Source organism: Lactuca serriola, chromosome 3 (assembly GCF_051521515.1).
Source record: "Lactuca serriola cultivar US96UC23 chromosome 3, Lser_US96UC23_V15, whole genome shotgun sequence".
Taxonomy (NCBI): Eukaryota; Viridiplantae; Streptophyta; class Magnoliopsida; order Asterales; family Asteraceae; genus Lactuca; species Lactuca serriola.
In genome coordinates, this window is record NC_136410.1 from 77843236 (window position 1) to 77856976 (window position 13741).

At 35.8% G+C, this 13741-nt stretch overlaps 1 protein-coding gene across 1 annotated transcript; it reads right to left on the reverse strand.

Annotated features, from left to right (window-relative positions):
* Positions 1–1169: 1169 nt before the first annotated feature.
* Positions 1170–12161, reverse strand: LOC145095419 (protein FAR1-RELATED SEQUENCE 5-like). Its single transcript, XM_079033307.1, has 5 exons — positions 12005–12161; positions 10766–11597; positions 10396–10654; positions 2096–2512; positions 1170–1781 (listed from the first exon to the last, which is right to left on the reverse strand). The coding sequence occupies exons 1-5, from the start codon at positions 12159–12161 to the stop codon at positions 1170–1172; spliced, it is 2277 nt and encodes a 758-aa protein (XP_078889433.1).
* Between the last annotated feature and the right edge of the window lie 1580 nt (positions 12162–13741).

Genomic DNA, 13741 nt, shown 5'->3' on the forward strand with positions numbered 1-13741 from the left:
GATTCAAGAACGAGTCTTCTGCACAAGATGATCAACTTGTTAAACTGAGGACAAAGTATTTATACAAAATCCTCACTCATGAATATAATGTGCAAAAGGATTATGTGCTGCAAAAGGTTGATGAATTCCACAAGATTCCTTCAAAACAACGTTCTCAAATGTTGGCCATTGCAAAGGAAGAAATTCACAGGAGATTGGATGTTTTAAGTTAGTTGTTTTAAAAAAGTTATTTTAGTTATGACTTTAATGGTTTCTTTTGGATGGATTAAAAACAATGCTTTTGTATGCTAAGGATGTTAACTTGGGTTGCTGAACGTACAATACTTACTTTTGGTTTGCTAATTTTAGTAATGGACTAGTGATATTTTAGTATTTATATTTTTACATTAACATTTGAATAATTAAGTTATCTTAGAAAATGATGATTAACATTGATGGTATAGTTTTACTGTATATTCAGTAATGATTCTAACTAACAAAAATTTGTCAATATGTTATTTTACTATGAACAAACAATCAGAATTTTTAATAGTTAAAGTGAACATATCTATATTATATAATGATTGTTGGTGGGTTTATATCTTAATGTATGTTGTTATTTAAATATTGAATAATAGCTTAAACACTTATTTGAAGTATTCCTAACATATTATACTTTAGTTCAACCTACATACATACTTTTGGTTTGCTAATTTTAGTAATGGACTAGTGATATTTTAGTATTTATGTTTTTACATTAACATTTGAATAATTAAGTTATCTTAGAAAATGATGATTAACATTGATGGTATAGTTTTACTGTATATTCAGTAATGATTCTAACCAACAAACATTTGTTAATATGCTATTTTACTATGAACATACAATCAGAATTTTTAATAGTTAAAGTGATTGATGGTTTTATAATTTCAAGAAAGCACAAGTTTATCTATTGTAAGTGCGAACTGTTTTAATCTAATAAAAGAGGTTTAAATACCAGATATTGTCATTAATCTGTTAACAAACATTACCAAGTTTGGCATTGCTATTATTCATCTATGCATAAAATAAAAACGTTAAAAGTAATGAAAGTGGTTTAAGATAACATAACCTACTAAATCATAGAAACATATTCTTATTAATAAGTGTAATAGAAAAGTAAAATCTATTGGGAAAATGACTGGGCAATTTTAAGCTGCTTTTGACTCTCGTGCAAGTCTTACTTTGCAAGTCCTCCAATTATGGTTAACATATTGATTGCAACCTGTGCACATTCTGGTTTTTTTCTTTGCAACCGCAACGGCTTTCTCAATAGCACTAACCATTCTTTTCTTAGTTCCACTACCTTTGGTACGTATAGATGCAGGTGGATGGATATTTATTTCATCAGGAATGCTGCGTATTCCAAGCATTCGAATAATTTCTTCTTCATCGTTATCAGATGATGTTTGGTTGGAACTGGCAAACTCCATTGCTGCCTGCTTCAACGTACGTGTTTTTTCAACAAACTCCAACAATTTCTCTTTGCTTCTTTTGAAATGATCCAAACAGTATTCAATATTGTTGTATGCCTCTGTTAAAAGTTTAAAGGTGTCATCTTCTATTTCCATGGCAACATGTTTCATGGCAAATAAATGGCTGGAAATTGCATCCCTTCTCCATCTTCTTAGAATATACTGCTCTGGAATCTCTTCAATATGGTTGTTTTTCAATACAGCAAAAATATGACGACACAAAATGCCAGTACGTATGAAGTGATTGCATGAACATTTAACTTCTTTTTCAGGCAACTTTAGTTCAACCTACATTGTATAATAAAAATAATGTATGTTAGTAACTGATTGAAGTAACATATTAGTTGGTGGTTATTGCATAATAATGAAAAAAAATATATTTAATTTAAAAATAATTATATAATATACTTGTATGATGACTAATGAAAAGCATTTAAACGATGAATATAACCTTGCATTTTATCTTCAACTGTTTGCTCTTATCCGTTTGTGTAATCATAACAAATTGCCACCCATCTATCTTTTCAACACTGTCGATAGAACAGTACCAGGCTGCTTTAAATATTTCCTTTTTGACCTCATAGAAATTTTTTTGTGTAAACCGCAGCTGCATGTTCTAGTAAGCCACTTGGAAGCGTCATTTCATGCTTTGCATTTTTTGTATCATGTTCTAGTTTCTGTTGAGCATTTTGTTGCTTTCCAATTGCGGTGTCGTAGTTCATCATGAAATAGATAAGCAAATTACCAGAGTTAGAGTATTTATTAAAAAATGAGTTCACGCTTTCAGACCTTGAAGTAGTTTTCATCAGACCGTGTAGTGGCATGTCTTTAAAATAGGCTGGAATCCAAAGTTTCCGATCCCTGTACATGTCTTTGAACCATCTTTTGTCCTGTAGTTTGAATTTTCTCATAAGCAGTTTCCACCTTGATTCAAACACTTCAGGCTCGATATAGACATTCCAAACAAGCTTTGTAAAACGCTTGCGAAAATCAGTGTTTTTCAAAAAAACGGCTGAAACCTAAAAAAATAGAAATTTATTAGATTAACTATGAATAAACTGATGGGTTTTAGCCATAAGAACTTTCCTATGTGCGCATGCAAAACCCTAATGCTCGGATCTAGGCTTTCTAATAAACATGCTTTGAATCCAAGACTTCTAATTACTAATTAGGTTAAATAACAACATTGAAATAGATCTAGAACCATACCTTTGAGTTCCTTGTTGATCTTGAGGTCTTGGAGCTTCTAGAGTCACAAATGTCACTCCTCTGATGGCTTACAAACACCAATAGCAAGGAGGATGATTTAGGAGAGAGGAGAGGGGAGGAATTTCGACCAAAGGTTCCTTACTTTAGGTTAGATCTCGAATTCCCATGCCATAGGGTCCTTTTATACTTGTAGTCTCCTTAAGGGTTACAACCTAAACCCTAATTGGATAATCTTCTCTTAAGGCTATCCAAATCTTTCTTAGATAACTCATATGGACGATTTTAGCTCTCCTAAAGCTCTTAGAATCCGTCCACTATATATCTATAAGGATTTATAGTCTAAAGCTTAACTATCAACCAATTGACAGTTTATACCCCTTTATTTAATTAACTTCTTTAAGTCACCAAATTAATTCTAATTAATTCTATGACTTATATTAATCAAATAACAATATATTATTCATTATATTATTCCCATAATATATTAATAATATTTACTCTCTCTTATTAAATCATCCTATCAAGTTGCTATGGTGAAGGCAACCCAAAAGGACCATGCATAACCGGATATAGTTACAGCCTTAGACACTATTCCAACAGTCTCCCACTTGGATAAGTCTAGTAACTATACAAGTACAATTCGGTTTGCAATCGTAGCTCTCAAAGACGCTGTCAAACTCTGATCTAATCAATCTTGTCCTTTAGATAAGGGATCGTACAGTCCTCTGTTAGATATCATGCTGACAATCCTATGGAATGGTTAGTCAAGCATTTAGGTTGCTCGATCTCTGATTTATTTGACATAAAACTTAATCGAACACATCAATTCAGTTCTGACCGGGTCCGGCACATAAGTCAAATCAAATCATCGAGCGGCCGAGATATCGCTTTTACCTTATTAGATAAAAGTTACAGATAAACTTCGACTTATATGCATTTACTTATTCATTAACCAACTATACACAACAATGTATTTTATAACACCGATTTACTGATGCGTTTTCGCATTATCAATGTACAACCAATTAACAAATAACAAACCATATATCTAGGTTTTAACACTATATGATATTATCGTCTTGCGATCACCCTTTTATATCTTATTCCATAAGGTGATTCCAGCAAGCGCGGGTTTGTTCCAATGCTCAAAACTAGTTCATAAGCACTCATGAATGTTGCAGCAACCCTTTGCTATGTCTAACACCATTTAGACATTCTACACACCAATTCATGACAATCTTCATTCATATCTACTTCCAACATATGAACGATTGTGGACAATTTGAACAATTCTATTATTCTTAATAATTTCAATTATTCTGGAAGTCAAAACATGCAAAGAGAAACAATAGTTAAACGATTAACATAAGATAGTAACATTACTTATAAATAAAACTCCTTTATTTAATCATCAAATGTTAATTACATTTATCTATTATACGTTTCTAATTCTATCTAATCTATGCTAATATCATTCTTCAGCCCAATGCTCCTAGCATGCTGCAAGTGCTTAACCCTACTCAGTCCCTTCGTAAGCGGATCTGCTGGGTTATCTTCTGATGATATCCTCTTCACTACGAGTTGTCCTTCTTCTACATGATGTCTGATGAAGTGATATTTTCTGTCGATATGTCTTGATCTACCATGATCCCTCGGTTCCTTGGTTAAGGCAACCGCACCTTCGTTATCACAGAAAATCTCCATGGGCTCCTTTATGGCAGGTACGACTCCAAGATCACCGATGAAGTTCTTTAGCCATATTGCCTCCTTCGACGTTTCGCTCGCTGCAATGTACTCTGATTCGCACGTTGAATCAGCTACGGTTTCTTGCTTGGAACTCTTCCATGTCACTGCTCCTCCATTTAGGGTAAAAACCCAGCCCGACTGCGAACGATAGTTGTCCCTGTCTGTCTGAAAGCTGGCGTCACTATACCCTCTCACCTTCAAGTCATCACTCCCTCCGAGGACTAAGAACCATTCCTTCGTCCTCCGAAGGTACTTAAGGATATTCTTCACCGCAATCCAATGTGTTTTGCCAGGATTCCCTTGATATCTGCTAACCATGCTCAAAGCGAAGGCTACATCAGGGCGAGTACAAGTCATAGCGTACATGATTGAGCCAACTGCGGAAGCGTATGGTACTCGGCTCATTTCTGCTATCTCAGCTTCGGTACTCGGACTTTGAGTCTTACTCAACTTGGCATTACTTTGTATTGGTAATTCTCCCTTCTTTGAGTTTTCCATACTAAAACGTTTCAGTACCTTCTCCAAGTAAGTGTTCTGACTAAGTCCAATTAGTCTCTTACTTCTTTCTCTCACTATCCTTATTCCCAAAATGTAAGAAGCTTCTCCGAGGTCCTTCATAGCGAAGCACTTCCCGAGCCAGGACTTAATTTCCTGCAGAGTCGGGATGTCGTTTCCTATGAGCAATATGTCATCGACATATAGAACGAGAAAGCTTACTATACTCCCACTGGCTTTGACATATACACAAAACTCGTCTTCGCTTCGTACAAATCCAAACTCTTTGACTTTCTCATCGAAGCAAAGATTCCATCTACGAGACGCTTGCTTAAGTCCATAAATGGACTTCTCAAGCTTACACACTCTATTCGGATGCTTCGGATCCACAAACCCCTCGGGCTGAGCCATGTAAACATCCTCAGCCAACTTCCCATTAAGAAAAGCGGTCTTGACATCCATTTGCCAAATCTCATAATCATGAAATGCGGCAATAGCTAGCATCACTCTAATAGATTTAATCTTCGCAACTGGTGAGAAGGTCTCATCATAGTCAACTCCAGGAGTTTGAGTAAAGCCCTTCGCAACCAATCGCGCTTTATATGTGTGCACGTTTCCATCCACGTCGGTCTTCTTCTTGAAGATCCATTTGCACCCAACGGTCTTACGTCCGGGCACATAATCAACCAAATTCCAAACTTGGTTATCATACATGGATTGGATCTCGCTATCCATTGCCTCTTTCCATTTCAAAGACTCCGGGCCTGCCATGGCTTCCTTATAGCTATTAGGTTCATCAAGATTTATTAGTGTACCATCACTAATATACGTGTCCCCTTCGGTAGTAATATGAAAACCATAAAACTGGGGTAGAACTCTAACTCTATCGGAACGTCTAAGAGGTAAGGACTCGTCAATTGGTTCAACCGGAGTTTCCTCCTCGGGTTGAGTGCCAGTGGTAGAGGTTCCTTCATCTATCGACTCTTGAATCTCTTCAAGCTCGATTTGCCTCCCACTGTCTCCTTGGCTTATGAGTTCTCGCTCTCGGAAAACTCCTCTCCTCGCAACGTAGACCACATTGTCCTTCGGTCTATAGAAGAGATATCCAAAGGATGTCTGCGGGTAGCCGATGAAAATACATCGCTCACTTCTCGGTTCAAGTTTGTCGTGAGTATCTCGTCTTACGAAAGCCTCGCAACCCCAAACCTTGATATGTGCCAACGAGGGAGCTTTCCCTATCCACATCTCGTGAGGTGTTTTGGCAACCTTCTTGGTAGGGACTCGGTTAAGGATATGGGCGGCAGTCTCTAAGGCATACCCCCAAAAAGAGATAGGTAGTGAAGCACGACTCATCATAGAGCGAACCATATCCAATAAGGTTCGATTACGCCTTTCTGCCACACCATTCAACTGCGGTGTTCTAGGAGGCGTCAATTGCGAAACTATTCCACACTCCTTGAGATAATCGTGGAATTCAAGACTTAGGTACTCTCCTCCTCGATCGGATCGAAGCATCTTGATTTTCTTGCCCAATTGATTCTCCACTTCATTCTTGAACTCTTTGAAATTTTCAAAGGTTTCTGACTTTTTCTTGATTAAGTAGATATACCCATATTTACTATAGTCATCGGTAAAAGTCACGTAGAAGCGGTTCCCATCCTTCGTGGTTGATCTAAATGGTCCACATACATCGGTATGTATTAGGTCCAATAGACCCTCGCCCCTTTCACATGTACTCGTGAAGGGTGACTTAGTCATCTTTCCAAGCAAACAAGATTCGCATGTGTCATCTTCCCTAAGGTCGAATGACTCCAACACTCCATTCTTTTGGAGTTGGGCTATGCGTTTCTTGTTGACATGTCCAAGACGACAATGCCACAAGGATGCTTTATCCATACTAGTGGAAGAATCAATATTCAAAACATCATTTCCTAAGTTATCAACAATCATAACGGTTTCATATATTCCATTACATGGTATAGCTTCAAAGTAAAAGACACCATTTAGATAAGCTAAAATAGAACCATTCTCATTATTAAAAGAAAATCTAAATCCTTGTCTATACAAACCATGAAATGAAATGATGTTTCTAGCTATTTCTGGCGAATAGCAACAAGTGTTCAAATCTAAAACCAAACTATTCCTAAGCACTAAAGAATACACTCCAATCTTGGTCACAGGCGACGATCTTCTGTTCCCCATGATTAGATTTATCCTTCCTTGCTCCACATCCCTACTTCTTCTTAGTCCCTTCACATTAGAACAAATGTGGTAACCACAACCGGTATCAAGGACCCAAGAAATAGCATGATTAGAATCGTTAGATTTAATTGTGTATATACCTGCGAAAGATGGCTTGATCTTTCCTTCTTTGATTGCTTGCAGGTACTCTGGGCAGCTTCTCTTCCAATGTCCTATCTTGTGGCAGTGGTGGCACTCTGCCTCCTTCGGGTTAGGACAGGGCTTAGCGGGATCAACTTTGGTCCCACTAGAAGAGGCACCATCTCGGGCTTTCGCCTTGCGATAGTTCTTCGATGAAGCTTTCCTCTTCTTTCCCTTTCCTTGACCAATAGCCAAGACAGGAGCAGCGGGCAGATTGGGAGTAGGTGCAACAGACTTGTCCTTGAAGTTGCTCTCAGCGACTCTCAAGAGACCTTGGAGTTTGCTTAGGGTGACCTCCTCTTTGTTCATGTGGTAGGTCATCCTAAATTGGTTGTACATCGGAGGCAAAGAGTGAAGCACCATGTCGATCGCCAAGTCTTCCCCGAAGTCAACATTTAACTTGCGAAGGCGGTCGACATACCTTTGCAACTTTTGCAAGTGCACGGTAAGAGATTCTCCATGACCCATCTTCGTGGAAATCATGTTAGTGAAAATCTCATACCGCTCTTGTCTCGCGTTTTGGTGGTACCTCTCCAATAAGTCTTGGTGCATCTCGTACGGGTACATGTCCTCGTAGGACTTTTGGAATTCGGAGTTCATGGTAGCGATCATGATGCAATGTACCTTCGTTGCATCTCGCTCATGAGTTTCAAAGGCGGTGATTTCGGCTGGAGTAGCGATTTCGGTGTTGATTTTCTCGAGCTTCTCATCAAGGACATACTCCTTGTCCTCATAGCGAGCAATGGTGCGAATGTATCTTATCCATTCGCTAAAGTTCGTTCCATCGAAGGTGACCTTTTGGCAAAGGCTCATCAACGTGAAAGAACTAGCAGCAGCGTTGTTTGCGTTCGACATCTATAATTAGAAAAGGACAAAGATGGATTAGAAAAGGGATGCCGTAATCTAACATGCAAATAAATTGAAGGTAAGTGAATGACGATTCACTAATTCTCCATCACAAAAACCTAAACTATTAGTCCTAAGTGTTTTTGAGAATTCCTAGGTTCGGATGAGATTCATTGAAACTATTCCATGGCATGTTTAAATCTCGATATGCCCCTCTTGTTTGTGACTGGGATACCGAGGATCACAAAGCGGGTGTGAATAACCATGCAAATTCACATGGTGCCTTCATTGTAACGATCACCTATTCGATGTGCCGGTAAACCACACACGCTCCATCGAACTATGATAAACAATGAATCACCCTTTGCCACCTTCGCTTAGAACCAATTAGTGTGCCGGTAAACCACACACGCTCCACTAACTTCTTAGCAAGGTGCAAAGTGTAATTTCATGGGATTGCATCAATTCACTTTTCCTAAAGTAACTAAGATTGGGAAATTTTAAAATATGTGTAGTTACTTTATATTTCTTATTATACTTTTAATGAGAGGATGAGGTTGCCCTATCCTACCCGTTCGGCTAACGACCCTCCACCAATCAAGCAAGCGGTGGGTGTGAGTGTACACCCATTAAGCGCCATTTTATAGGCCGCAACCTTATACCCACCTTATAGATTGGCTTCGTGAATGAGGCCTACTAACGGTAAGACTAGCATTTAGTTATACATATATATATATATATATATATATATATATATATATATATATATATATATTATACTAGTAATATCATATTAGTATAGGGTTGTATTTTAAACCTTTTAAAATCTAGGGTTTTGAAATTTAAGTTGTCTAAATTAAAATTTTTAATCACAAATATAAATTTCAAAACTTGAGGGCAAGTTTTAAACATTTAAAACATGGAGGATCAAATAACAAATAATTCCAATTAACAATTAATATCCTAATTATCTATATTTGATTTATTCAAGATTTCTTTTAAGATAATTACCAAAATAATCAAAATAATTAATTAATTATCATATAAGGAAATTAAATATTTAATTAGTTGATAATTACCTTTGATTAGATCAAGATAACAATTATATTTATCAGAAAAACGAATTAATATTGATCTAATTAGTTTATGGTAAGTTTGGATAAGATAAACACAAAGAAATCCCGAATCTGGCCATTCCTGACGTCTGGACTCGCCGAGTGCACAAAGGGACTCGCCGAGTCAGGCCTACTCACCGAGTCCACTTTGAGACTCGCCGAGTCCATGACTCAGAAACCTAAAAATCGAATTTTGCAGGTTTGTTTCAGTTAATCAAGCAACAATTTACAGAAAACCAAGCTAGGCTCTGATACCACTGATGGGTTTTAGCCATAAGAACTTTCCTATGTGCGCATGCAAAACCCTAATGCTCGGATCTAGGCTTTCTAATAAACATGCTTTGAATCCAAGACTTCTAATTACTAATTAGGTTAAATAACAACATTGAAATAGATCTAGAACCATACCTTTGAGTTCCTTGTTGATCTTGAGGTCTTGGAGCTTCTAGAGTCACAAATGTCACTCCTCTGATGGCTTACAAACACCAATAGCAAGGAGGATGATTTAGGAGAGAGGAGAGGGGAGGAATTTCGACCAGAGGTTCCTTACTTTAGGTTAGATCTCGAATTCCCATGCCATAGGGTCCTTTTATACTTGTAGACTCCTTAAGGGTTACAACCTAAACCCTAATTGGATAATCTTCTCTTAAGGCTATCCAAATCCTTCTTAGATAACTCATATGGACGATTTTAGCTCTCCTAAAGCTCTTAGAATCCGTCCACTATATATCTATAAGGATTTATAGTCTAAAGCTTAACTATCAACCAATTGACAGTTTATACCCCTTTATTTAATTAACTTCTTTAAGTCACCAAATTAATTCTAATTAATTCTATGACTTATATTAATCAAGTAACAATATATTATTCATTATATTATTCCCATAATATATTAATAATATTTACTCTCTCTTATTAAATCATCCTATCAAGTTGCTATGGTGAAAGCAACCCAAAAGGACCATGCATAACCGGATATAGTTACAGCCTTAGACACTATTCCAACATAAACAATATGTATGCTAGTCGTTATTAAAAATATGTAAAAATGTGTAAATCATTGTTGAATAAAACATGTTTCGTGTTAACATAGGCCAAAATATACACACCTTGGCTTGTAGTTTTTTCATAATGTGCCACATACATAAACGATGATTAGAATTAGGAAATATTGCTTCAACGGCCTGTAGAATTGCTGGATCTTGGTCTGTTAACACTAATTGAGGGTGTTTTACATGTGCTTTCAAAAAAGCTTCGAGTAACCAACGATAAGATTCTATTGACTCGTTGCTTAACAAACCTGCCCCAATGTTTATTGAACGTTTGTGGTTATCAATGGCTGTAAACGGCACAAAAATCATTCCATACCTGTATCAAAAAGGTAATTAAAAACAGATTCAATATTGATTACGAAGTCAAAAAAACATCAATATTCATACTTCAATAAAAAAAATGTGTAATGAGTATAAGAGCGTATACTTATTTGTTCGGAATGTAGCATCAAATGATATCACATCTCCAAACTCCTTGTAATATAACTTATCGGTTTCATCCGCCCAAAACATTGCGTTTAACACACTATCAACACATTTATACTCAAATGTGTAATTATGAAACTTATCTTTCCTCATGTTCATTTTGTCAACAACCAGCTGTGCATCCTTGTCACCTATAATGTTTCCCACCTTCCTTCTGAAATTTTTGTAATCAATTGCTTCAGGGCCAACGTTTTCATAACCTCCTTGCAAACTAGCTTGTAACTTGTGTGCCTTTGTTGCACCGATATTAGATGTTGAAGAACGCACTATAAACTCCTTGTCTTTATAACTAAGTCGTCGTGCACGTTTGGAATACCGTCTTTCTTCTTTAGTCTCTAGGGGGTGGTTGTGATTCTCTTCAAACTCATATATTTTACACGCATTAGTTTGCATATGTAACCTTTCAAACTTTATCAATGCCTTGCAGTCCGTAATTTTGAAGTTTGAGTTTCGTTTATTCCTTCCACTCCCCTCAGGATCCAAAGTGTCAGTTGATCTGTTAGGTATTTTACCCATTTTGTTGCACACTACATACCTTTTTTTAATGGTTTTGTCACCAAACCTCGTTACTGTATTTAACCTGACACCAAAACCTGCTTTATCTGCATATAATTTATACATTTCAACCGCCTCCTCTAATGATTGATATATAGCATTTACATCTGGCATAAAATCTTTAGGAACAATAGGTTTCCACAACTTGGTTTTCCCACCAGGAGAGTCAACAACATTACTATTGAATGATTCCTCTTTAGAATCAGTTCGATTTGTACCTGTTTTTTAAGACAACAAAAAACAATAATGCGACATGCAAAACCTGATATAAAATTCTATGAATTACGTATACATAAACTAAAGAACTTTATAATCATAATAAACGTCTGTGAAACAGTAACCAGAGTTGAATTGTTTACATATTTGAGTCGTATTAACGCATAATCACCAATGATTATCAAACTTAATCAACATTGTATTAAACTTAAGAAAAAATCACCAACGAGGGACTCCAGTACAACGATATGTGATATAAACCATCATTACGTAATTAATACATGCAACGTATATGACTAATCATATACAAATATGTACTCCGGTCTTATTCAACATATACAAAAATTCAATAACTATTGAAAAACACGAACTGTAATTACAAGATATTGATTACGATTTCATTATTTACCTTCACTAGCATAATCAGAAATTTGATTTCTTCCGTCGAATTGATCATCGGACTTATAGAAATCGTCGTCGTCATATTCATTACAGTTGACGTCTTCTTCGCCATATTGATCATCATCTTCTGTATCATCGCTACTGTAATCAAAACAGTCCGACATCGATATTGATTTGAATCACGAACGTTATACTGCGTTGTTATCTTCAAACGTAAATGATTAACAATATACAAATTTCGACTGAAATTCCGATTGCTATACTCGAAATCGTCCCTGGAAATCGTATCTTCAATTCAATATCTCATTGAACGATAACTATGGAATATCCCTTAATTATAGGAAAATATTAATGGATAATATATTGATTATTAATTGTATTATATTAATTAAAAAATAGATTAAATACAAATTTACTTAAATACCCTAATAAAATGATTGGCTGATAATTGTTCTCACGTTCTCAACCTTTTAGGCGTTCTCATTTGATCGTACTCCTATATATATATATATATATATATATATATATATATATATATATATAGAGAGAGAGAGAGAGAGAGAGAGAGCTAGGTTCAAATGCTTTTAGCAACTATTGTGTGCCTAAATGCACCAATGAGAATTCAAGAAATAATAAATAATTAAATAAATCATTAAAGGATATTTTGGACCTTTTGTACTTTTATTTAAGGAAATTATTTAATTGAAATCATTCAATTAAGGAAATAAACTAATCATTCAATTAAGGAATTAAACTAAATATATTTGACCTAGATATGTTTGCGGCCGAACACTTCATCATCGACATCAACACCATCATCATCACCGATTCTACTTCTTCTTCTACAATCGACGGATCCAAAAGGGAGCACATACTCTCGTCTCGCAATCAATGATGGATTATGGGGTCGATGAGGCTGAAGAAGGGGATGCGAAGGAGCGGTGGCGCTGTTGTGGGGTCTATGAACACGAATGAGAAGCGAGGAGTAAACGGTCAGGAAATCCCAACGATTGCAGGTACTTAGATGGAGGTATCCTCCGGCATCCTCCTGTTCTTCTTTCTTTGGTCCGGTAATCCAACAACTAAGGGATATAACTGGAAATTATTTACCTCAATCGAGATTGATTTTATCTCGATTTTTTTTCAAGATCGAGATTGTGTTCATCATCTTATTAAATTCGATTTCTTCAATGGTTTATTTCTGTTCGATTGAAGAAATATTCTAATACAACTTGCACTTCACAGTCATAAGTTGGATTTTGTTTCGAAAAAGTCAAAATTGGTGTTCATATTTCTAAATTGATAATGTAAATGTGTGTTTGTTTCTTGAATTCATGACTGGGAATGAATGCATATGTGTGTTGATGATTCAATCACAGCTATTGAATTCTGTATACAATCACAGCTCTTGAATTATGTAATGTATTCTATTAGAATTTATTTTATATAAATGTATTCTGTTAGAATGTTTGAGAATAATTGTCAACAACAAATACATTCTGTCAGAATTTATAGTTTTTATTCTCTTAGAATGCATTGAATTTTTTAATTTTTGAATCTTGATTATGTTTTCTTTGTGGATTTAGGTTTTGAAGAGGCTAACATTGATGTGGAGAAGGAAGAAAACATAAAGAATGAGAGTGTATTATACCAGAAAGTGTTATGCTACAATGTATATAATGTTGCTAAAAAATAATATTCTATCAGAATAGATTAGTGTTTTTGTTAGATTGTGATGTTTTTT

Coding starts and splice junctions, on each gene's coding strand:
- LOC145095419 (XM_079033307.1), bottom strand. CDS start 12,161: ATGTCGGACTGTTTTGATTACAGTAGCGATGATACAGAAGATGATGAT. Junction 10,655..10,765: donor GCTACATTCCGAACAAATAA/GTATACGCTCTT, acceptor TTTTTGATACAG/GTATGGAATGATTTTTGTGC. Junction 2,513..10,395: donor TGAAAAAACTACAAGCCAAG/GTGTGTATATTT, acceptor CTATTTTTTTAG/GTTTCAGCCGTTTTTTTGAA.